The sequence below is a fragment of the Martes martes genome (genome assembly GCF_963455335.1).
Source record: "Martes martes genome assembly, chromosome: 7".
NCBI lineage: Eukaryota > Metazoa > Chordata > Mammalia > Carnivora > Mustelidae > Martes > Martes martes.
Genome location: NC_137894.1, coordinates 132,684,608 through 132,709,030, shown reverse-complemented (window position 1 = coordinate 132,709,030; position 24,423 = coordinate 132,684,608). Strand labels below are relative to the sequence as shown.

Here is a 24,423-nt window from a genome sequence, read left to right as displayed (position 1 = left end):
TAGTAAGTTGTGCTAACTCTGGCTTAGTGGGGCTGATGGTTTCCTGGAGAAGAGCAGTTTGTGCACCAGATTCTTATTTTATGCTTCCAGTTGATTGTGTTTCTTCCACAAGCACTTACCTGAGCAGCTTGTCCTTGGGTCTCCTTTAATACGTCCCTCCTGGCTCACCGCCTCAGGGGCCATCGTGGCCTTATGTCACCCTGCTTGGTTTCTCCCGTCTCTTCCTTTCAAGGCGCCATCAGAGTGACGGCAACGAGATGGCCCACGCCAGGCTGCGCGCCTCAACCAGGGACCTCCGGGCGTCCCCCAAGCCAGCCTCCAAGTCCACCATCGAGGAGGACCTCAAGAAACTCATCGACCTGGAAAGCCCAACTCCTGAATCCCAGAAGAACTTTAAGGTACAGGACAGAGCTCGGGGCGCATGGCTGTTAGGGTGGGTGGCCAGAAGGGACGGGGCTGCTCCCCACGGTGGCCCCTCCCAGAGGTGCTGGCTCCTGGCTCCTGCCCTCACGCACTCTGCCTAAAATGAGCTTATGATGTTCTCCAAGCGTTTTGTCCCCGCTGCCACACGTTTCAGTCTGGGTTTATATTTACCTGTCCTTACCACCCTTTCTCTTCCTTAGTGTACCCCGTGCACAAGCCACGCTCTTTCACAGATGTTAACTCAGATGACACTGCTTCTGAGAACTTGGCAGAGCACCTGTGGCTCCCTCATCACACAAGGTTTTCTGTAAATGCCTTAGAGCCTTCTGTCCAAAGGGTCCCTCCTCCCACAAGTAGCTCCCAGTTCACGTCCTGCCCTGTGTGCCCCACCTCTGCCCCCTGACAGGCAGGTCTACCGTCTGTGCACCACGTAGCATTCAGTCACTCAGAGAGATGGCCTGATTCACACCCACTCTCTTCACCCGCCTCGTCTTCCAGAAGGCCCCTCTGCAGCCCAGCAGACGAGGTCTACATACTTACCTTCAGAACTTTCTAAACTCTCTTTACTTTGCAAAAACCTCTCCACTTCCCTTGCAGAATTCCAGGCTAGAAATTCTCTAAAGCCAGCCTCCCTCCCCATCACGTCCTGAGCGCCTGCTCGGGGTTTATGTTTGTGGGTCAGTGGCCAGACCTTGGCGCAACCACGTGGAAGAGTTTGTTCTGCCCGCCCCACCTTAGCTGGGAGGAGCCCTGAAGCCTACTTGAGGGTCTGTCTTGTCCTCAGAAGTGTACCATCTCCTCCTCCCAGGGCTCGGAGCTGGCCTTTGTTGAGTGGGGCCCAGAGCTCTGAGCACCAGGCTTTTCTGTGTGCGGTGTGTCGTGTAGCCCCAGAAGGAGGGACTCTCCCCCCAGGAAGGTCAGCACAGCAAACGTGGACATGTTCTGTTGGCTCCTCAGTTGAACGACTGGTAGTCTGTTTGAAGTGACTAGAGAGTGTAATTTAGGAGGAGCTCTGATAGTGGATTGGAAAGATAAGCTGAAGTATTTCCTTAACCACTTGCTATCCTCCAACCAGGATCAGAGTGCAGGGGGCATGCGCAGCGGGATGAGCTATGTGGCCCTTGTCCGTTCTCACTCCGGCTTCTCGTCACAAGAGCGTGTGCGCGCCTGCACCTTCCTCAAGATAGGTCAGACATACCCCTAAACCGAAAAATCAGCATTTATAGAAATTAAGTGTACTCCAAAGGCCATTCTGGCATTGTGCTGCGAAATAAAGATTTATTAACATAAACATTAACATCATAAATCATTTTAAAGACTTGGTCATTCTTGATTTCTGTAATTTCTGTTTTATAAGCGAGCACTTCACGGTTCTGACTCATCATGCAGGGTACAAATGGTTTCCTTAGCAACCTCGCAAAAGACAGTGCTTGAAACTTCTTTATCCGTCAGAGCCCAAAGAGGTGTATTAAAATGTTTAAGTACCAGTTTCAAAATAAATTTTTTTTCAGATTTTTTCCTTTGAGGTTAGAGGAAAATAAAACTTGCCCTGAAAGGAATCTTTCCTCCGATTCTCGGTTTCACATTTTTGGAAAGGGGCAGACTTAGAGCTTTGATTCTTTTGATTTACTCATGCAGTAGAAATAATTGAAAGCAAATGTCTCTTTTGCCCTTATTCCTGTTCTTGGCTTTTATTTCCAAAATGAATTATTTTAACATTCCTGGAACAGGGGTGCACCTTCTTTATGTCCTGACTGCATTACCGAGAGACCCTCTGCAAAGAAGGCTCTCCGCAGGCTCCTCTCTTACCGGGAAGGGCTGGAAGTAAGGCACTTATTTCTCCAGTGTCCTCCTTTTTGGTTTGGTTTCAGATGACTTTAGCTAAGTATCTCCGTGTATCTTCCGAAATTCTCCGTTGGGATGCCCATGGCTCTGCTGTGTCAGAAAGGCCAGCGTGCCCTTGAGAGGTCTTCCAGGCCAGGCCTGGCTCGAGGCCCCAGGCCACTGCATCAGGTGTCAGGGTCCTGGCAGTGGCCAGCTTCGGGCAATGAGACTTGGAACCCACTCGGATCACACTGGCTTTCTTGGAGAGCGGGTGCTACCTAGGAGAGAGGGTTAATACGGGGTGATTTGCCAGCAGCGTGTGATGTCTGCTGTGGGACGTGGGGAGCTGTGGCTCAGAGGTAGGTGGCCACAGGGCCTAAGCACCTGCCACAGAGCTCCTGTCTCAAGGAAAATGGCAGACTGCTGACCTTCTAAGAAACCTCACTGGCAGGCAGAGAGGAATCACCTTACCGTCCCCGAGGGCTGCGCCCAGCGGCAGGTGAACAGACACAGTGCAAACCCGTGGTCCCGCTTTGCAGCCAGAGCTGTGAGGCACAGACCAGAGGAGGCAGCTGCAGGCAGCTCCAGGGCTCGGGGAGTGCTGGCGCTTGCTTACGGTGGGTGCTGGTGACCAGCTCATGAAGCCAGGAGGCCTGGGAAGAGTGCGAGAACAGGAGCTGACCTAGAGCAAGAGGCCCCTCCTCTAGGCCGTGTTCCTCAGCTTTGAAATAGATTGGTGGTGCCGGATGGTTTTAAAGTTCGGGAAACCCCCTCCCCCCCTTTTTAAATAAAATAAAACATGGAAGTCTAATACGGAGAAGTAAGAAAGTGGAGTTCCTCCGATGGGAGGGGTGGGTGTCACGGGCGCCTGGGTCCCACTTGAACGTCTCTGCTCCCCAGGCAGTGATGCTGTGAGGAACCGGTAGGGTCCCCAGGACAGTCTGCAAAGCCCCCTGGCCCGATGCGCTCTCAGAGCCCTTGCGAGTCAGTGTTGACTCATGGTGGTTCTTTCCCAGGGCTCGCAGCACCGGGCACTGCCCAGTAAGCACCCCAGGAGGCAGGCCCAGGGTGCTCTCAGAACCAGATCGGTGTGCATGCGCCTTCCAGACTGGAGGGGAGCAGGGATGGGGTGAGGGACCACCCCGACATGTTGGGACAAGACGACTTTTTAATGGGCGGGAAGCATCGAGGCCGATTGCCTCCTTCCTTCTCCTGCCCTGCCTCCCTTCAGTGTAAGATGTTAGAACTTCTAAGAAAACGTGCCTCTCCAAGGACCTCCTCCAGGTGGCAGTTCACTGCCCCGAAGTATGTTAATACTTCCCAAAGAGGCTGGAACTAGAATTAGTGGAAAACCACCTTCCTGTATAACCATCAGGGCAGGGATACTCACTAGAAAAGGAAGTCCCTTTGCTGAACCCAGAGGCACTAAAACAGATCGGGAGCAGTGTTTGAATGGAGAGATCTGGGGCCTGGCCTGGTAGGCAGGAGTCTTACGTGATAGTCCTAGAAGCTTGCTGATGGGAGAGAGAGGATCCGGCTATACTTTTAAAATCATAATCAGGGAGGCCGTTGCACTTCTGCCATGCCCACTCTTCTCGGTGAGCGGAAAAGGAAAACCACCATTTCCACACCCAGTTCCCTGCATTTACAGACTCACAGAGTCTCATCTCAGCAGCTTCGCTTTCTAGGCAAGCGTATATGTACCTTGTGCTTCACTCATCGTGAATTTTTAGAAGTGAGCATAATTTTTACACCGTCGGCTACACCTGGGGCTCATTGACAATGCGTTTGACTCGTTATTTGTTCATATTTATGCGGCAGCTGTGCACACCACTTCCCAGGGAGCTTTGACTTGATTAACCCTTGGTTTGATGAACAGAAGCATGTTAGACCCTGAGTGTCAGCTCTGTTCCCGGCGTCCTCAGTGGAGACACGGTTGTGTCGTCCTCTGTCTGCCCCTTCCCGTTGTCACAGAACGTCCCGCAGAGGCCTTCTGCCGGCTGTGACTCAGCCCTCCTACTCACATCTTCACCTGTCCTCTACATCGTTCTCCCTGTCAAGGTGAACACTCGTCTAGGAAGGACTGAATAAATACAACTTTATTGCTAACCGACCAGATACTCTGCTGTCTCTGAGGCTGGATATTTAAATACTAGTTAATGTGTCTCTTGTTTCTCAAGTAATGGGATTCTCAGAAGCTTGCTTTTTGCAGAAGGATCTCAACTAAATGTCAAATCTGGTGACAAAAGCAAAGGACGAGAGAGAACAGCTATCTAGAACTCCTGCCATTTATATAGAACTGTATCAATGTGTAGATGGCTTCTCTATTTTAGTGGGTAGAAATCCATCCTAAAAAACATTCTGTCAAACTGATTCAGTAGACTCTTAGCAGCTGCTGTTTATCAAGAGGCACCTCCTCCTAGAGCTGCTCTCTGTCATGAGGACATAGGCCATCATGTAAATCCTTGTCTGCCCACCGCTCTCAGTTCCAGGCGCTCTCCTCGCCCCAGTCGCCTTTTCCTACCACGCCCACGGCAAGACGGGCCCTGCACCGCACGCTGTCCGATGAGAGCATCTACAGCGGCCAGAGGGAGCACTTCTTTGCCTCCAGGGCATCGCTTCTGGACCAAGCCCTGCCCAATGACGTCCTCTTCAGCAGCACGTACCCTTCCCTGCCCAAGTCTCTCCCGCTGCGGAGGCCATCTTACACCTTGGGGATGAAGTCGCTGCATGGTGAGTGGTTTTGGGTGCTCAGATTCCCGGCTTGCCAGCCTCGGTCAGCCGCGCGCCTGTAATCCCAGACCTCGGGGTACAGACGCTCGGCCTCCCCAGAGTCACCTGGGATGCCTGTTCGGGGTTTGTTTTTACTGAAGTGTAACTAATGATGACATTAGTTTCAGCTGTACGACATAGTGATTCGATGGTTGTATATATTGTGAAATGGTCGCCATGGTGAGTCTAGTTAGTATCCGTCACCTTGCATAGTTGCCAAGTGTTTTCTTCCTTGTGATGGGAACTTCTAAGATGCATTCTTAGCAAACTCCACATAAGAATAATAATAATTCCACACAGTAATCCCCGTGACTTGTCTTTCTCTAATTTATTTCTATCAACATAGTGCCCTCAGGGGCCACCCATGTTGTTGCAAATGAGAAGATTTCACTTTTTAAGGCTAAGTAATATTCGTGTGTGTGTGTGTGTGTGTGTGTGTGTGTGTGATTCATCCATCAGTGGATGTCTCCTTAGGTTGTCTCCTTATCTTGGCTATTATAAATAATGGTGCAGTGAACTTGGGGCTATATGTATATTTTTCAAGCTAGTGTTTTCATTTTCTTCACATAAATACCCAGAGTGGAACTTCTGGGTCATATGGTAGCTCTATTTTCGAAGAACCTCCGTACTGTTTTGCACAGTGGCTGCACCACTTTACATTCCCATTAACAGTGCACAAGGGCTCCCTTTTCTCCACACCCTTGCCAACACTTGTATCTTCCCTTAACAAGTGCGAAGTGGTATCTCGTTGTGGTTTTGGATTTGCATTTCCCTTATCATTAATGGTGTTGAGCCTGTTGGCCATCTCTCTTTTGTCTTGGGAAAGATATCTATTCAGATTCTCCCATTTTCTAATCGGTTTGTTTTTTGGCTATTGAGTTAAAGGAATTCTTTATACATTATGAATATTACCCCCTTATCAGATCTGATTTGCACATATTTTCTCCCAGTCCATAGGTTGCCTTTTCTTTTTGTTAATGGTTTTCTTTGCTGTGCAGAAATTTTTTCGTGTGCATGTGGACTACTTGTTTATTTTTACCTAACAAAGGTAACAAACCTTTGCTTTTGGTGTCAAATCCAAAAAGTCATCATCATCAAAACTGATGTCAGGGAGCTTACTGCCTGTGTTTTCTTCTGGAAGTTTGGCTTTAGGTCTTACAGTTAAGTCTTTATCCATAATGAGTTAACTTTTGTGGTTTGGTGTAAGATAGTGCTCTGGTTTCATTCTTTTGCATGTGGCTATCCCATTTTCCCCACGCTGTTTATTAAAGACCATCCTTTCCCAATTGTATATTCTTGGCTCCTTTGTCATAAATTAATTGACCACATATGCATATGTTTATTTCTGGGCTTCTGTTCTGTTCCATTGACATGTTTGTTCTGATGCTAATATAATACTGTTTTGATTACTATAGCTTTGTAATATAGTTTGAAATCAGGAGCGTGAATGCCTCCAGCTTTGTTTTTTTTCCAAGATAGCTTTGGCTATTCAGTCTTTTGTAATTACATAATTTTAGGATTGCTTGTTCTACTTCTGAGAAGAATGCCATTGAAATTTTGATAGGGATTGCCCTGAATCTGTAGATTACTTTGGGTAGTAGTATGGACATTTTAACGATATTCTTTTATGAGCATGGAGTATCTTTCCACATATTTGTGTCTTCAGTTTTCTTTTATCAGTATCTTATGGTTTACAGTGTGCAGGTCTTTTACCTCCTTGGTTCAAGTTATTCCTAGGTATTTTATTCCTTTTGTTTACAATTGTGAGTGGGATTATTAATTTCTCTTTCTGACATTTTGTTATTAGTGTATAGAAATGCAGCAGACTTATTGTGAATTGATTTGGTATCCTACAACTTTACTGAACTCCTTTGTTAATTCTTAAGAGTTTCTGGTAGAGTCTTTAGGGTTGTCTAATATCATACCCCATGCAAATAGTGAGTTTTACATCATATTTGGATGCCTTTTATTTCTTGTCTAATACCCCGACTAGGACTTCTGATATTTTGTTGAATACATGTGGTAAGAGTGTGCATCCTTGTCTTGTTCCTGGCCTTAGAGGGAAGGCTTTCAGCTTTCATTGTGGAGTATGTCAGCCATGGCCTTTATTATGTTAAAGTACATCCCCTCTATACCTACTTTTTGTGATTTTTTTTTAATCATAAATGGATGTTGATTTTTGTCAAATGCTTTTTCTGCATCTACAGAGATGATTATATGACTTTTATCCTTCATTTCATCAATGTGGTATGTATCACATTGATTTGTGGATGTTGAACCATCCTTCCATCCCTGAGACAAATTCCACTTGATCGTAGTATAAGGAGGTACTCTTAATATATTGTAAATTCGGTCTACTAATATTTTGTTGAGGATTTTTGCATCTATGTTCATCAAGGGTATTGGCCTGTGATTTTTTTTTTTTTTTTCTTGTGGTGTCCCTGTCTAGTTTTGGTATCTGGGTGGGTAAAGCTAGCCTCATAAAATGAGTTTGGCAGTGTTCCTTTTGCTGCTGCTTTTTTGTGGGGAGAGTTTTAAAAGGGTTAATTCTTCTTTGAATGTTCAGTAGAATTCACCAGTAAAGTCCTCTGTTTCTGGGTTTTTGTTTGAATCAGTATTCAACAGATCTTCCAACCATCTCCTTACTAGTAATCAGTCTGTTCAGATTTTCAGTTCCTTCATGATTCAGTCTTAGTGACTTAGCACAGCAGGTGGCATGTCAGTCTCATAATCATGATTCAGTCTTGGCAAGTTGTATGTTTATGGGGTTTATGCATTTCTTATGCACACTTTGTTGGCGTATAATTCTTCATAGTAGTCTCTTAAGAGCCTCTCTTATTTCTTTGGTATCAGTTATAGTGTCTGCTCTTTCATTTCTGATTTTGAGTCTTTTTCTTTCTTGGTGAATCTAGCTAAAACTTTGTCAATTTTGTTGACCTTTTCAAAGAACCAGTTCTTAGTTTCATTGATCTCTATTTCGTGTGTTTTGTGTATTTATTTCCACTCTGATCTGTTATTTCCTTCCTTTGACTAACTTTGGGCTTTATTTGTTGTTCTTCTCCTAGGTCCTTCAGGTGTAAAGTTAGGTTATTTGAGAGGTTTCTTGATATGTAGGCATTGTCACTATGAACTTCCCTCTTGGAACTGCTTTTCCTGCATCCCATAAGCTTTGGTATGTTGTATTTTCTTTTTCATTCTTCTGAAAGTATTTCTTGATTTCTCTTGTCATGTCTTCTTTGACCCATTGCTTGTTCAGTAGCAATTAGTTAGTAGTTATTTAGTGTTTTGTCGTAGTTACTTAGTAGTATTTAGTTATTTAGTCTTCACACATTTGTGAATTTTTCTGTTTTCTTCATGTAATTGATCTCTAGTTCCATAGCATTATAGTGGGGGAAAATGTTTGATTTCATTTCAGTCATCTTAAATTTAATAAGACTTGTGACCTAACATATGCTCCATCCTGGAGTATGTTCTATGTGTGACTGAAAAGAATGTCTATTCTTTTGTTTTTGGGTGGACTATTCAGTATAAGCTGTAAAGTCCATCTGGTCTAGTGTGTCATTTAAGGTGGATGTTTCCTAATTGACCTGTCTAGATGATCTGTCCGTTGATGAAAGTGGGTTATCAGAGTCCCCTACTATCACCATATTGCTGTTTCTCCCTTCAGGTCTGTTAATATTTGCTTCACATACTTAAGTGCTCCAGTGTTGGGTACATAAATGTTTACAAACATTATATCCTCTTATTGGATTGTCCCCTTTATCATTATGTAATACCTTTTTATTTGTCTTTGATTACAGTCTTTGTTTTAAAGTGTTTTTTGTCTAATACATCACCTTTCTTTGGTTTCCGTTTGCATGGAATATCTCTTTTCAGTCTATATATGTCCTTACTTCTCAAGTGACTCTCTTTACAGGCAGCATATAGATGGGTCATGGGTTTTCTTTACTCATTCAGCCACTCTGTGTCTTTTAATTGGAGAAAACAGTCCATTTACATTTCAAATAATCAAAGATCGGCATAAACTTTTTGCTTTTTTATAGTTCCTCTGTGTTCTTTTCCTCTCCTGCTCTCTTCCTTCATGGTTTAATAACTTTCTGTTGTGGTAGGCTTAGATTCCTTTCCGTTTATCCTCTGTGTATCTATCATAGGTTTTTGCTTTGTGGTTACCGTGAGGCTTTTGTATAACTTAGATTTATAACCATTTATTTTCAGTTCATAATAACTTAAGTTTAAATGCATTCTAAAGTTCCACATTTTTACTCTCCCCCAACATTTTATGTTTTAGATGTCACATCTAAAAGATGTTACATCTTTTTATCATGTGTATCCCTTAACTAATTACAGTTGACCCTTGAGCAACAAAGGAGTATGAGATATCAACCCTCTATATAGTCAAAAATCCATGTGTAACTGTTGACTTCCCAGAAACATTAACTACTATAGCCTAGTGTTGACTGGAAGCCTTACCATTAACATAAACAGTCATTTCAAATATTTTGTATGGTATAGGTCTTATATACTAGAATATTATAATAAACTAGAGAAAAGAAAATATTAAAAATCGTAAGAGAAGATACATTTATAGTACTGTACTGCATTTACCAATACCATAAATTTACCTTGTCTGTTTACATAATTAACCATCTGTCAGTACCTATACAATTTTTGTCTTATAGGATTCAAAACACTGTAGATGTTATATGTATTGCTAACACTAGATGTCAAAAGTGAAAAGGAATGCATACTTATTTATAGGTATAACAGTTCATGCACAGATAATGAAGCAAGAGCAGTATGATTGCTCTATGGTAGCCTAGCGGAACTGATACACTTCTTCACAGTGGCCTTGTCTGTACACTAATGAATGAAGCCCTATAAAATTTTTATGGCATAAAGTACTACAGTCATATTCGTAGTACAGTTCTAGAAACATTGTTACATTTTTTAAAAACCACTTACCTATGATGATAGGCTGATACAAGAGCGAGAGACATAATTTACAATAATGTAATTCCTTGAAAGTAAAATTTTAAAACAGTAGGAAAACTAAGGCATTATTAATTGTATATTAAACATCAGTCACATGTGCCTATGTAAGGACAGGGTATCCACTTCCATACAAGACTTATACTCAGTGTTCTACATGATGAATATTGTGGCGATGGTGATGTTGGCACAAAAGCATCTTGTACAATTACTGCTATATGGTTAGATTTTTACACAAAACGTTTACATACACAACAGATCAGTTTATTAACTGTATGGCCTGATGATTATATCATCAGACAACACACCAGAGGAATTAATCATGATTAAGTGGAAGTGGATCATCATAATGGTCTTCACCCCTGTCTTCACATTGAGTAGGCCAAGGAAAGGGAGGAAGATGAGGGGTTGGCAATGCTGTCTCAGGGATGGTAGGGTTGGAAGGAGAGGTGGGAGAGGCAACACACCCAGTGTAATTCTTTGGAAATACATTGTAATTTCTGACTGTTTTGCTTTTTCATCTCTCTGAATATGTTTCTATACAGTACCGATCCTTCCACTGTGAGCATTAGTTCAGAACCCATATCCTAGAATGGTTCATGTCATAAAAGGAGTCAAAAGAAGTCTTGGAGAATCAGAACTCTTCTGCCAGATTGTCCAGTGTCAATTTGTTTTCTGGCACTTCTTCTCTGTCTTGTTCCTCCTCATCTGGCACTAGTTTGGAAACACTCATCTCTATCCAGTCACCTTCTGTTAATTCCTCTGGTGTGTTGTCTGTTACCTCTTGGACTTCTCCAGGATCTGCATCTTAAAACCCTTCACCCCCCTACCCTTTTTGCCAAATCCACAGCCTTTTTCATGATTTTCTTGATTGGTTCTAGTGTAAATCCTATGAAGTTATGCACAACATCTGGACAGTTTTCTCCAGCAGGAATCCATTATTTCAGGCTTGATGGTTTTCACAGCTTTTTCTATAATCATGGTGGCATCTTTGATGGTACAGTCTTTCCAGAATTTCATGATGTTCTGTCTATCAAAATTCCCTTCCATAGTGTTGACAGTTCTTTTCACAGACTGCTATGTGTAGGGAGGCCTAGGTGGCTCAGTCAGTTAAGCATCTGCCTTCAGCTCAGGTCATGATCCCAGATTTCTGGGATCAAATCCTGGATCGGGCTCCTTGCCCAGTGGGGAGTCTGCTGCCTGCTGTTCCCCCTGCTTGTGCACCACTCTCTGACAAATAAAATCTTTTTAAAAAGAAGAAGAAGAAGAAGAATATTGTGTATAATCATCATTAAAGGTTCTGATGACCCCTTGATCTGGGGGATGAATTGGAGATGTCGTGTTTGGGGGCAAGTAGACCACTTCAACACCAACTCATGGGGTTCTGGGTGGCGAGGGCATTGTCCAATATCTAAAGTACATTAGAAGGCAATCTCTTGCTGGCAAGGTACTTCCTGACTTCAGGGATAAAGCAGCAATGGAACCAATCCAGAGAAAGGGTCTTCATTGTCCAGGCCTTCTTGTACAACCAAAAAGTCTGACAGCTGGTATTGTTTCAAGACTCGGGCGTTGGTAGGTTTATAGAAAAGGGCAGCTCTGATCCTAAACTAAACTGCATTTGCACAGAACAGTAGTCTGTCCCTTTCTGCCTTAAATCTTGCTGCTCACTTCTCTTCATATGGATTAAATAATAAATGCCTTTTGTGACATTTTATTCTAGAACAGGACACTTTTGTCTGCATTAAAAACCTGTTCAGGCAAGATATCCTTTCTCCTCAGTGATTTTCTTAATGGTGTCTGGGAACTCATCTGCTGCCTCTTGGTTGGCAGAAGCTGCTTCTCCTGTTATCTTGACATTTTTAAAACCAAACTTCTTTCTAAAATTATCAAACCATTCTTTGTTGGCATTAAATTCCATAGCTTTCGATCTTTCACCTTCCGTTTCCTTTGAGTCGTCATATAATGACTTTGCTTTTTCTTGAATCATATTAGAGTCTGCAGGAAAGCCTTTCTTATTAGCCATCCTGCACCCCCCTGAAAGCTGCATTTTCAATAGGAGATAAAAGGGTATTTGAAAAAAAGTACCAGGTTTTTGTGCCTTGTGGCACTGCTCTGGTGACAGCTTCATGGATTTCCTCTTCTTTTTTCACAATGGTCCTTATGCTAGATTCATTTACCTCGAAATGGCAGGCAACCACAGCTGCAGACCTCAATCTGGGATACATGTTAAGCAGTTCAACTGTTTTGTGTTATTTCATGTCTTTTCTGCTTTGGGGGAACACTTCCAGCATCGCTAGTAGCACTTCGGATGGGTCCCCTGGCATTATGCAGGGTTTATGGTGTTGCACTAAACACAACGAAAAGTACGTGAGAATGGAGACCGGTTTTTGCTGTGATACGCAGTTCACTGGAGAGAGGAACTGCTCATGCAGAGATGATCAGCCTCACGTGCATTTTAAGCGGCTACTTTGAACACCAGGCCTCACTGCAGTAGCAACAGGAGGTGGCTCCAGAATTATAATAGTCCACAGTATGTCCCGTAGTGAATTTTGTGCAATTATGATGTAATACTGCATTGTTGTACACATTTCTCTCAACTGTGAGTGATGCCCTGTACAGTATGTGTGAGTTTTGGAAAGTTTTAACTTTTTGTAATAGATTTATATATGTACTTGGCATTCAAGATATCCTTTTTTTTATATATATATATATATATATTTCTAAGCTGTGTAGTTTGTCTACAAGTTTTTGAAATTGTTGCAGATCTTTAAAAATTTTTCCAAAATATTTATAGAAAAAAATCCACATTGAAGTGAACCCATGCAGTTCAAATCTGTGTTGCTCAGGGGCCAACTGTAAAATAATTATTTTTATTATATTTGTCTTCTTTCTTACTAGCCTTGTAATTAATTTACTACTGCCTGCACTATATGCTTACCTTTTCCAGTAAGATTGATATTTTTGTGTTTTCTTTCTACTAATTAGCACACCTTGTTTTCAGCTTAAAGACATCCCTTTGACATTTCCAGTAAAGCCATTCTAGTTGTATTGGACTCTTTTAGATTTTTTTTCTTAAAGATTCATTTATTTTAGATTAAGAGAGAGCACAAGCAGGGGGAGAGGCAGAGAGAGAAGGTGACAAGCAGACTCCCTGCTGAGTGGGGAGTCCAACACAGGGCTCAATCCCAGGACTCTGAGATCATGACCTGAGCTGAAATCAAGAGTTGGATGCTTAGCTAACCGAGCCACCCAGGCACCCCTCCTTCAGCTTTGTTTGTCTGGAAAACTTTATCTCACCTTCAGTTCTGGAGGACAACCTTGTTGAGTAGAGGATTCTTGGTTGGCAGTTTTTTTTTTCTTTCAGCCACTCCCTTCTGGCCTGGAAAGTTCCTGTTGAAAAGTCTTATGGGGGTTCATTTGTACCTACCAAGTTCTTTTTCTCTGGCTGCATTTATGATGTTCTTGTCTAACTTTGGAGACTTTAATTATAATGGGTCTTGGTGTGAGTCTTTTTATATTCATCTTGTCTGGAACTCTGGTCTTCCTGGATCCATAGGTTAGGGAAGTTTTCTCTCTCCTGTTCTGGGACCCCTATAATGCAAATGTTGGTCTGCGTAATATTGTCCTATAGGTCCCTCGAACTGTTTTCACTCCTTTTCAATCTTTTTTTCTTTTTGCTGCTCTGATTGGATGAGTTTCATTGCCTTGTCTTTGAATTCACCGATCCTTTCTTCTGCTTCATCTAATCTGCTGTTGAACCCCTCTAGTATATTTTTTAGTTCAGTTATTATATTCTTTGGCTCTGTGACTTCTACTTGATATTTCCTTATGTTTTCTTTTTGTCGAAACTCTCACTATGTTCACTGTTCTCCCAAGTTCAGCGAGCATCTTTACGTCCAGTACCTTGAACTCTTCAGGCAGATTACTTACCTTCTTTTCATTAAGGATTTTTTTCTGTGGTTTTATCTTGTTTTATTCATTACCTACTTCTCTGTCTCCTCATTTTGCTGGGCTCCTTGTGTCAGTCTCTGTGTTAGATAAGACAGCCACCTCCCCCGGTCTTGAAGGAGTAGCCTCGTTTGGGAGATGAACCTCATCCTTCAACCCAGACCTAGCTCTTTCTGGTCTCTCAAACCTTTGTGATGGTCCAAACGGCCTGTTTCTTTTTTTTTTTTTTTTAAAGGATTTTATTTATTTGGCAGAGAGAGGTCACAAGTAGGCAGAGAGGCAGGCAGAGAGAGAGGGGGAAGCAGGCTCCCTGCCGAGCAGAGAGCCCGATGCGGGGCTCGATCCCAGGACCCTGAGATCATGACCTGAGCCGAAGGCAGAGGCTTAACCCACTGAGCCACCCAGGCACCCAGCCTGTTTCATTTTTAATAGACCCCAGTAGTTGGGGGTCTGCCAAGACCAGTGTCCCAAAGGGGAAAATCTCAGTCAGCACCTGGATTTGTAGGTGATTAAAAGCCAGACCCTCTGGCAGCAGCTCTTAAAGTATGAAAATATACAGTCTTATTGGACCACAACTGTAAGCCCCACTGGCCATCAGAGCCTGGTGATTTCAGAGTGTCTCCTAGGTGGCAATCCTAAAAACTGGGGTACGAAGTGAGTGTCTAAGTTCCTTTCTGAGAGATAACAGTGAGCCTGAGGAAGGCAGAGGGCAGGCACAAGGATAGCATGCACTGGCTGGCCTCTGTGCCCCATGAGCACTGCCATGTGCCAAACCTGATGCCTGCCCTAGGCCAAAACTGTGGAATAAGCAGAAAGACTGGAGCTTGTTTCAGTCTGTGTTCTGTGCAGTGCCCTACAGGTGGTAGCCCGTCAAGAACTGTCCCTTCAATTGTTAAAGTCCCATGGGACCCAGAATTGCAGGTTCCCCCATGGCCCCCAGAGCCAGGCAATCAAGGGGCATCCCTTGGGTGGCAGCCCTAAGTACTGGGACACCAGGTGTATGTACCAACCCTCTCCGAGCATGCTTGATAAAAACACAGATTTCCAGACCTTTCCCAAGACCTGCTGAATTTTAATACAAAGGTGTAGTTTGGAGATTATATTCTTACCAAACATCCCATGTGCTACTGTGATTGGGCACATTTGGCTAAAATTAAATTGTTTTTTGGAGACTTGGATCCACTGGCCCCCTCTAGCCACCGTAAGAACCCAGACTTGCCATTGCTCTGTCTTCGCTGGACTCTGAGGGTGTTGCCTGTGGTGTCAGCCGGTCGTTGGTTGGCTCATTCATTCATTCAGTGAACAAGTATTAGTCTAGGGAAAGGCGTATTGATGCCAGGCACCTCCATGTTCTTGCCTTTGGTTCCTAAATGCCTTCCTGCTCTGTGATTGCTTTCTTTTATGAAAGACCATATTCTGGGACTATGGTTTACATTTGTTCTTTTTCTCTCTCCTCTGTCCACCTCCATTCCGAAGTTCTACACCTACTCTCCCCCACTGTGACCTCGCTCAGCAGACACCGGCTATGAAACCGGGGGTCCTGCTTGTTCATTAGACATGCGGTACCCGGTCTCCCGTCTGGCCTTTCTCCTTCCGGCTGTTCTGCTGCCGTTCAGACCCATGTTACTTTTCCTTTCTGCTGCTTCTCTGGAGCAATATTTTCTTTGAATCTCCTGCTTGCCTCATTTGCTTTCTCCCCACATCCCACATGAGCTCTCGACCCACACTTGTGCGTGTCCCTCTACCACCTCTGTCCTGCTCACTGCTTCCCTTTTCCCCGACGGTAGGCATCCCTTGGGGAGCATGCCAGCTTTCCCCTGCTCCCTCTCCCCCATCTGATGACAGCTGGAATCTGGCTTCTCTTTTCTTCACGAGATCACCCTCCAAAGTTGACATGAAATGACCACTTTTTACCACCTAGACTCTAGAAAAAACTTCCTGGTAGTGACCAAATAGGCCCTAACCTTTTCTCCCCTTGTGTCTCCACATTGGGGCCACTCTCCCCTGAGTTCCATTGCTCCTGCAGCAATAAACCCTTTGTAGAAGGCATGTCTGCATGTGTCCTGTCAGAGCAGACCCTGTCTTCTAGAGGTTTTCGTTCTAAGAGAGCAACCTGGAAATCACACATACAGACACTATCCAGCCGCGGAAGGGAGGAAACGGGCTGCCCTCTGTGAGCTCCTTGCTTTCCTGAAAGTCAGGCAGCACGGTGACCCCATCTCCTAAACGGAGCAGCCCTTGTTGGGCCGATGCCTCAGCCCTGGCCTTTTCAGCGACTGTCACTGGGCAATGGGGAGGAGCGACTTCTTTTGTCCATATGGAAATGTGGGTGCCAGAGAAAAAGGGAGAGAAGGCTTGTGAGTGACACGCAGAATTGTCTGTTCCCCCTACTTACCCTTGGTGGGAGCATGTTTAAATAGATCAGAGCATTTAATATCTGGCAGTATTTGTTGATTTCCATTTACTCATCATTTTGCTAATTTAAGCACATTAATAACTAGCAGCTGTACTTCAGAGCAGTTCTTTCTGTCATTTGAAAGGGAAAACAAGCACTAAATATACTTTGGTTTACCAGGCTATCATCATTGGGGAAACTTTTTAACTCCTTGCAAACAGGTGTTTCTGGAGTCACTCAGCAATTTTAACTGAGATTTGAGCTTGCGGTGGCATGGATTTTTACTGTTACAGTCCCCGTGTCCCTTCTGCAGGAGTCGCACACTCTGCCCTCGCCCCTGCCCCAGCCTCTGCCCTGCTGAGAGCGTCTGTATGTCATGAGCCCAGCAGCCCTCGCACTCTGTTCTCTGCCTACGTGAACTTGAGCGGTAGCAGCTTGCGCTTGGACGGCGGGGGGCTCCCTGCACCCACTCTTCTATGCCCCAGGCTCAAGCAAAGGCCGAGCGAAGGCTCATCGTCACGATGACTTCATGTTTGTGTTTTTAAAATTGTTACCTTAAAGCAGCTCAGGCTGCTGGGCTGCTGTGTTCCAAAACCGATCCCAAAAGCTGCTGCTTCTGTCCTTGGGAAGGAGAGAACGCCAACCCCAGTCCTAAAATCACCTGCCTGCACTAACTCCGTTCGGGTAATCGAGCACTCTCGTGCAATCTGATTTGCTCCCCACATCAGCCTGCAGACACATCTGCTGTGGAAACCAGCGGGGCCAGTCCCTGGGGGCAGGGAGTCCACAGGCAGGTGGTCAGGTCCCAGGGCCGAGTCCAGTATTCTGCCCCAGGACAGGGATCAACAAGCTTCTCCGGTCTGGCTTTTGAAACAGGCCTCGTTGTCCTAGTCTGAATCCTTGACTCTGGGGAAAAAAACAAAAACAGAATGGAGGACGTGTTGCCCCCCTCCCCGTGGACAGCTCCCACAGAAGCAGACATGCTGTCTCAGGGCAAAACTAGCTTTTCTGGGCCTCACACTACTAGAGCTGAGACAGTGAGAGACGATTAGGAAATGAGTTAACTGGAAGAAACCAGTTCCTAGTTCATGTGTGCTTTAGAAGAGCCCCTGACGAGCTGCAGGACGAGAAACGGGTTCCAGGTCACTCTGCCTGGGTAAGATCTCGAGCGGTTCTCCAGCGGGCACGAGAAGGATCTCATCTCTCTTCTCTGTCACAGGAGAGTTCTCGGCCTCCGACAGCTCCCTCACGGACGTCCAGGAGACCCGAAGGCCTCCCATGCCCGACCCTGGCCTGATGCCCCTGCCCGACGCGGCTGCGGATTTAGATTGGTCCAACCTAGTGGATGCGGCCAAGGCCTACGAGGGTGAGTCCGTGAACCGTCCAGGCAGGACGCGCAGGGCTGCAAGGCCATGCCGGGTTTGGGGGGTTGTGAGGCTCTGGTCAGTCTCTGTCCACTCTGCTGTTTTGCACACACTGACCGCACGGGGGCGCGCGCTTCCAGCTGGAAACTCGTTGAGCAAAGGGTTAGCGAGCGCTCAGTGGGGCACACGCTGTATGATTTAACCTGATGCAGCCTGACATTTCCTCTACGTAGGATTTCGTAGCATGGCTGTCTCCCCTCCCCACACGCGGGAGGGGCAGGGAGTGGGGGGAATCCCAGCTGTCACTTGGCTGAAAAGAACACCTATCCAGAGAGAGTCTCTGACCACGAGGTGAGGACGTCATTGCGAAGTGCACCACTGGATCTGTTAGGGATGCTTGTCCCGCTTGGCCCTGCCCCAGCCTTGACAGATGTTGGGGGTATTCCCTTTGCGTTGCCCCTTCACCTCTCCTGACGCCGGCAGCGTGTTCTCGGTCCACATTGTTCCTGTGCCAACCCGCTGTCTGCGCGCTTCTCAGGCGCAGGCCCTCCCACGGGCGCTGGCGTGCCAGCACGGAAGCAGCGGAGTGTCATGCTGTCCGGGTATGTGGGCGTGAGGTTGGCAGACGCCCTTCTTGAATTGACTGACTTCGCTCTGTGGTCATCATTCCAGATTCTTCGGGGCTAAAATACTCTTTCGAAAACAAAGACAACAGATGAGTGGTTTAGGGTTGGGGGTCTTTTGTTTTGCTGTTTGCGGGGGGTGGCTTCTGTTTGAAGAATTGAAAGTAGCTAGTCCGTCAAGCTGTAATTTTCAGAACTTGATGAGGTGACGGTGAAGTAGGCCACAGGCAGTCCCGTGCTGGCCGCTGGCAGCTCCCCAGTACTGACATGACTGTAAATTTCAATGTATTGGTCACTCTCCCTTCTAGGAGATGGTGGTAGTTTTGTGTTTTTAATGAGAGGTTTTGAAATTTCGATGGTGTTTTCTTGGCTCAAGTTTTAGGTTGGGTCTATTTTAAAAATACATATGGTTGGACTTTGGCTAAAACCCACCAAGGTAGCCGGGAATCTTGTGGAGAACCTACTTCTCGAAGTGCGTTTTATATCATCACTGAGTGGAAAAAGCCCTGGTCTGGACATCTGGCACAGTGCCTGTTTCCAGGGAAACATGTCATAGAGTGCTACTTGATGAGTAAGAAAAGGAAGATTACGAGTGGATTCACAGCCCGTGTTTTCAGAAGGGATCGTCCACCGCTCCTGTCCTATAGCTGAAACAGTGGTTTTCTCCTCCAGGGGGCAGGAGAGAAGGCTCCTGATGTATCCCCACACGTTGATTAGATGTGACCGTCAGCGTAGGCTAGTTGTTGACCTTTGACAGACCCGGCCCGGGATGTGGCTCCAAAATACCGAACGTCTTCTCCTCTCCCTTCCAGTCCAAAGAGCCTCCTTCTTTGCTGCTACTGACGAAGGCCACCGGCCCTTGAGTGCTGCATCCAACAGTGACCAGCTCGAGGAGCAGGCTCTGGCCCAGATGAAGTCCTACAGCAGGTCAGTCACCCCGTAGCGAGGTCGGCGCTCGGCACCGTGTGTCCGCCGCTGTCCTGACAGCGGGTGTGGGGAAGAGGTGGCGGCCGCAGGCATTAGCTGACCGGAGCTCACCACCACAGGGCCAGACTCTTCACGTCTTAGAATGCTCTGTAACTAAAACTGTAAACATCATTGAACTGTTCTTGATGGCTTAGTCATAATCGTGAATATTTGTAATTCATTAAGGCCTTAATACATGTATGCTCTCGGGACTGATCACCTCAGGTGAGGAGAAGCATGTACCCGGCATCCTTGAGCCCGGCTTGGGAGTGCCTCCCCCTGTTGTCTGTTGGTCAGACTTGTCCGTGTGCCCCCATCTTAGCAGCTCCCCCCGTGCTGCTTCAGATCGACGTTAGATCCGGGTCACCCGGAGAGGGAAGATTCGAGAGGACACGAAAGGCAAGTGCAAACGGAGGCCCAGACGGTTTCCTGAGTAGTTAAGAGCAGGGATTTTGACTTTTGTCGAACTGTGCCGAGGCGGATCCCACTGTCTGATTCCAAGTGGTGAGGCTGTTGGGGAGTTGCGCGCGCGGACTCTGTGGGAAAGCATCCGACGGGCCGCCGTGGCACACGTCGTGGGTGCTCCCCGATGCAGGATGAGGTCAGCGGCTTGAAATTGGTCCTTTTAAAACCTTTTGAGGATGGTTAAGAATCCAGGTATCTAGGAGACAGGCGACGGCAGGGAAAGTGAGGTTAGCACAGGTCGTTCAAATAGCCGTGGGCTGTTCTGAAGACTTCGCCGATCAAGTGTGTAAGGAAGTGCTCTGCACAGGGAAAGCGAAGAGTCGGCGTGGCCTGTCCGGAATGTAAGGGACAGGTGCTGCGTTCGCTCTGATCACTGAGGCATCTTGGGAGGGAGAATGGCAGTTACTTTGGCTGCTGAGAACTTTGAAAAGAAAAAACAAAATAGAGCATCAAGGGCACAGTGAACCCAGAATGTACCTTAGGATGGGCCCTCCGAGCAGGAGAAGTCTGAGTGAACGAGTCCGTTTTCCTGCGGAAGGATTATCGAGCAGCAAGTCCTCCGAAGAGGAGGGTGGTGCCGGGCACGTTTGCTCAGTGAACAGTTGGAGTTGAATGTGTTTCTAAAAATCAGAACCTCTGCAGGCACGTAATTCACTTTGAAAACCTTCAGAAGTCAAGACGGGCTGCTGCGCGTTTTCATGGGGCATCCTCCTCTTAGAGGTTTGGAGCTCCTTATCATTTCATTTATTTACAGCCTTGAGACACTCATGCCGCTGTGAATTTGGCCTTTGGGGCTTGTAGATCTAGAATCAGCAGGAGACAGCAACACAGCTCCAGTACGTACTGCCTTTGAGTCCAGGACTCCAAAACCTCGGTCTGTCTGTGGCTTCCCTTTTGGCCTCTGGGGAGAGGCAGCTGCACATTCTCCCAGTGGAAGGCTTTAGCTCGTGGGTTGTGGACTCTGAGGTGGTGGATCCGGCTAGAGCTCACTTGGACCTGACTTCGGGTACACAGGAGCTGGGCGAAGAACGGCTGCTGAGGGCCTTCGGTCCAGCCAGTTGGGTGGCCTTGTCATCCACGAGCTCCCCGGGGGATTTTTGGTAGTCCACGAGCGGGGCCTTACCAGCACTTCTATAAATTGGGAGAAAGGAACTGGAGGGCCTGGTTTGCAGATCATAATAGCAAAGGAGACATTAAGGTTTCACGGACAAGCTTTTGAAACATGTCTTATTTTTTTTTAATATTTTAAGATATTTAGACAAGCTTGAGACAGGAGCATGGTAAGTTAGCTGCACATGGATGAGTAACCACAGACTGTTTTCTGGGGACAGAGACCTACCTTCTCCTGGTCGCCCCAAGGTAGGGCTGACCTCAGTCCTTCTGCCCCCAGAGGAGTGGCTCTCTCCTTCTTTCAGCCGCTAAAGAGAATAGGAAACACTGCACTGCTTGATATTTGTGCCTTCCAGAAAGTACCTCTCCTGCTGCCAAACAGACCATTTTCACTTACTGTCCTGTATGCTTTTGTCATGAAGACCGGCATCTTTAACAGAGGAAGCTACTAATGGGCTGCCGTTCACCCTTGTGTTACCTTTTGTTAAAATGACCCTTTTCCTTTTTAAAGTGAAAATGCACATTGGGTCACCCGTACTGAGAAATTTGACATTAAAAAATCATTTTACAGAGACAGCAGCCTCATTAACAAATGCCCAGCACACCCGGCCAACCCCGTCTTTTGTTTCTCATCCCCAGCAGTAAAGACTCCTCCCCCACTCTGGCTTCTAAAGTGGACCAGCTGGAAGGTATGCTGAAGATGCTCCGGGAAGACCTGAAGAAGGTAAACACGTACTCCCAAAGCACAGCGCCCGGTCAGTGCCGGCCGCCCTCGCACAAATCCCTATCAGTGGAAGAACACGTGGGTATTGTCCGTTTTCTCGGGACACACGGTCCACAAGTTTCTTGGCGCTCGGTTCCCACCAGCACATCCCGTGCAAGCAGGCCTTCCTTGTCGCATGCGCAGAAAAGTTGTTGAACCCCAGCCAGCCCCGCGGAGCCCTCTCTCGGCCTCCCCACCCCCCGTCTAATGGGTCAGTAGCCCAGACCCACCCATCTTCACTGTCAGTCGGGCTTTCACACCAAGAGCATGGAATGTAGTTTTGACTATATTAAGAGCCTAAAACCAAACGACAGTCCAGAATCTAAGAGCGCCCTCGTCGAAGACATTAAGGTACACGGTAATGTCTTCGCGTTCCAAAATAAACCGTAGTGAGCCCCTGGGGGACCTGATCCCTGGCTTTGAGTATCGGGATACCCAGGGTCAGGCCGGGGATACAGTGTTAGGATGAAGAACAGAAGTGGGTGAAGGGGACACGCGCGTCCCTAGCCACCCATCCCAGCTGCTGGGTCCCAGCCCTCTCCCCCTCTCCCCTGCCCCCCAGGAAAAGGAAGACAAAGCCCACCTGCAGGCAGAAGTGCAGCACCTCCGGGAGGACAACCTGAGGCTGCAGGAGGAGTCCCAGAATGCCTCGGACAAGCTGAAGAAGTTCACGGAATGGGTCTTCAATACCATAGACATGAGCTAGGGCAGGCTGCGGGGGGCCGGCCCGGGCTCGGGGAGGGGGCCCGGGAGGAGGGGGCTCTCCGGTGCCGTTTGGCGCTCCTTCGGCCATGCCGCCGAGAGCCTTCTCGGCCCGCCCGCCCTAGCTTCCTACTCTGGCCCCTGTCGGGGAGTGCACAACACAACAATTGCAGATCAACAATCATTATCTGCCTTTTGTAGAAAAGAAAAACAAAAAAGTAAATAAAAATTTTAAAAAGTAAAATAAAAGTTTAACTGCTAAAATGTGAATGTCTTTATTTTTTTGCACAATATCTTTATCTGTTACGTATTTTAAAAAGCAAGTGGGCCTAGGCCGCCTGGGCTCCATCTGCCTCTATTTCCATGAGCTCTTACTGATTTCAGGTAACCCAAGCTTTCCCTCGTTATACTGACCCACGTCATTGCTCCTAGGAAAATAAAGTTTTTGCACATGGTTTCTTTGGGGAGGGGGATTTCCTTACCTTTGTCCTGAAATGCCTGGGGAGGGAGGTGCTTGGAGAAGATGTCTACCTCCCTTGAATGACCTGTGCATGAGCTAGTGCCCTTTGTCCCTACCTTGCGGAGGACAGCGGGCTCAGGGTTACCCGAAAGTCCATGCAGGAGACAGAGCCAGTGCCTCAGGCCACACCCCTTTCCTGTCCTGCATTGTGACATCACTCCACCCCTCAGTTCCTCTCCCCTGGAGATGGTCCCCCCTGTGTGCTCCTCAGAGCTAGAACCCTTTCTGTCTGGTTTGACTGGAATCAGCCTCTACAGCTTCCCGGCTCCAAACATTACTGGCTTTCAGAATTCCTCCCGACTAAAATCTCAATTTGTATGCATTTTGGTCAAAAGCTTTTGTTTGAGATGTGTAAAGATGAAAATGTGGCAAAATTGTATTTTTAGCTTACTCAAAGATTACCATATTAATTAATTCTCTCCAAAGCAAGACTTGACCAGTCTAGGGAAAAGTGAATGTTAAATTGTTTAATACTCGCTTGTTAGGAGCAACGACTGTGATCATAGAATGGGCTCTGGAAACCTGCATGTCCCAGTGTGCAATTCCAGCACGGCATTTTCCGAATCCTTTTGTGGCCAGCCAGAGGATTCTGCTGCAGAAATGACTGATGTGCTATTTTTCCTGTCTAGTGATGCAGCTGCCCTGGGCCTCTGGCCATCGTCCCAAGGCCCCCAGGCCTGCAGACGGACACACCAGGCCCACCAGTGTTGAGGGACCCAGGGAGCCCTGGGGGCCTTGTTTCTTGCCTTCAAAAAAATGTCACGAAGCTGCCACCTGTGTCCCTTCAGTGGCAACTCTGATGTAGGGAACGTTCTGCGATGTCATCTGCTCGGAAGCTCCCTGCCCCAAGTAATCTCAACTCCTTCCTCCATCCCTGAAAGAAACAGGATGGATTTTCTCTCTCCTCCCCCTGCCCCCTCCTCCAGATTTTTACAGTTTCATTCATGATTGCGACTTTTCCATGGAATTATTATTCTTTTTTTTTTTTTTGGGTGACATTTCCATCCTGGAAATAGGAGGATTTCGGAGTGCTCTGTAAAGATCTCAATTGTCTGTCTCTTTCTCTCTTTGACTTGTATGAAGGAGATTGTTACATTGCCTGATATCTCTTTGTAAATGAGAAAGATCGCTGACCTCCAAGCATTCTGAAGTCTTGCTTATCCTTCTGAGCTCAGTTTTTATTTTGTCTTTCATTTGTTTGGGGACTTGGGGCAAGCTATTTATTAGAGTTTTGCAACAGAATCTTGTTTGAAGCCTTTAAAGACTACTTGTAAAATTCAAACAATAAAATTCATTTTAAACGCTCTTTTAAAATGCTTTGGTGTTATTGCTTGAGGTTTTCGGATTTGAAAGACCACCCAGTAACTCATTGACCCTCCTTGCAACCAACTTTCTCACGAGGCTCCATTAACGCTAAATGATTCTTCAAAGTTTCTGTCCCTCTTAGAATGTTAATAACTTTTTTTTTACTCCATTCACATGTCCTTCGAGAATTCCTAATTTGGCTTCTCTACTTACAATTTAATATTTGCGGAGCACTTTCTAATTAGTTCCCTCTT

At 46.3% G+C, this 24,423-nt stretch overlaps 1 protein-coding gene across 10 annotated transcripts in view; it reads left to right on the top strand.

Annotated features, from left to right (window-relative positions):
• Positions 1-24,168, top strand: part of SIPA1L1 (signal induced proliferation associated 1 like 1) — a 365,306-nt gene extending 341,138 nt beyond the window's left edge. For 8 of the 10 annotated variants that reach the window (XM_080808595.1, XM_080808603.1, XM_080808601.1 and 5 more), the window contains 6 exons: positions 233-398; positions 4,734-4,980; positions 17,571-17,717; positions 19,151-19,265; positions 21,519-21,603; positions 22,205-24,168. In XM_080808595.1, the coding sequence (XP_080664721.1) occupies positions 233-398; positions 4,734-4,980; positions 17,571-17,717; positions 19,151-19,265; positions 21,519-21,603; positions 22,205-22,348 (904 nt within the window). In that variant the 3' untranslated portion in view covers positions 22,349-24,168. The remainder of the gene's footprint in view (positions 1-232; positions 399-4,733; positions 4,981-17,570; positions 17,718-19,150; positions 19,266-21,518; positions 21,604-22,204) is intronic. The other 2 variants (XM_080808602.1, XM_080808600.1) reach the window with 1 other exon arrangement.
• Positions 24,169-24,423: the final 255 nt, after the last annotated feature.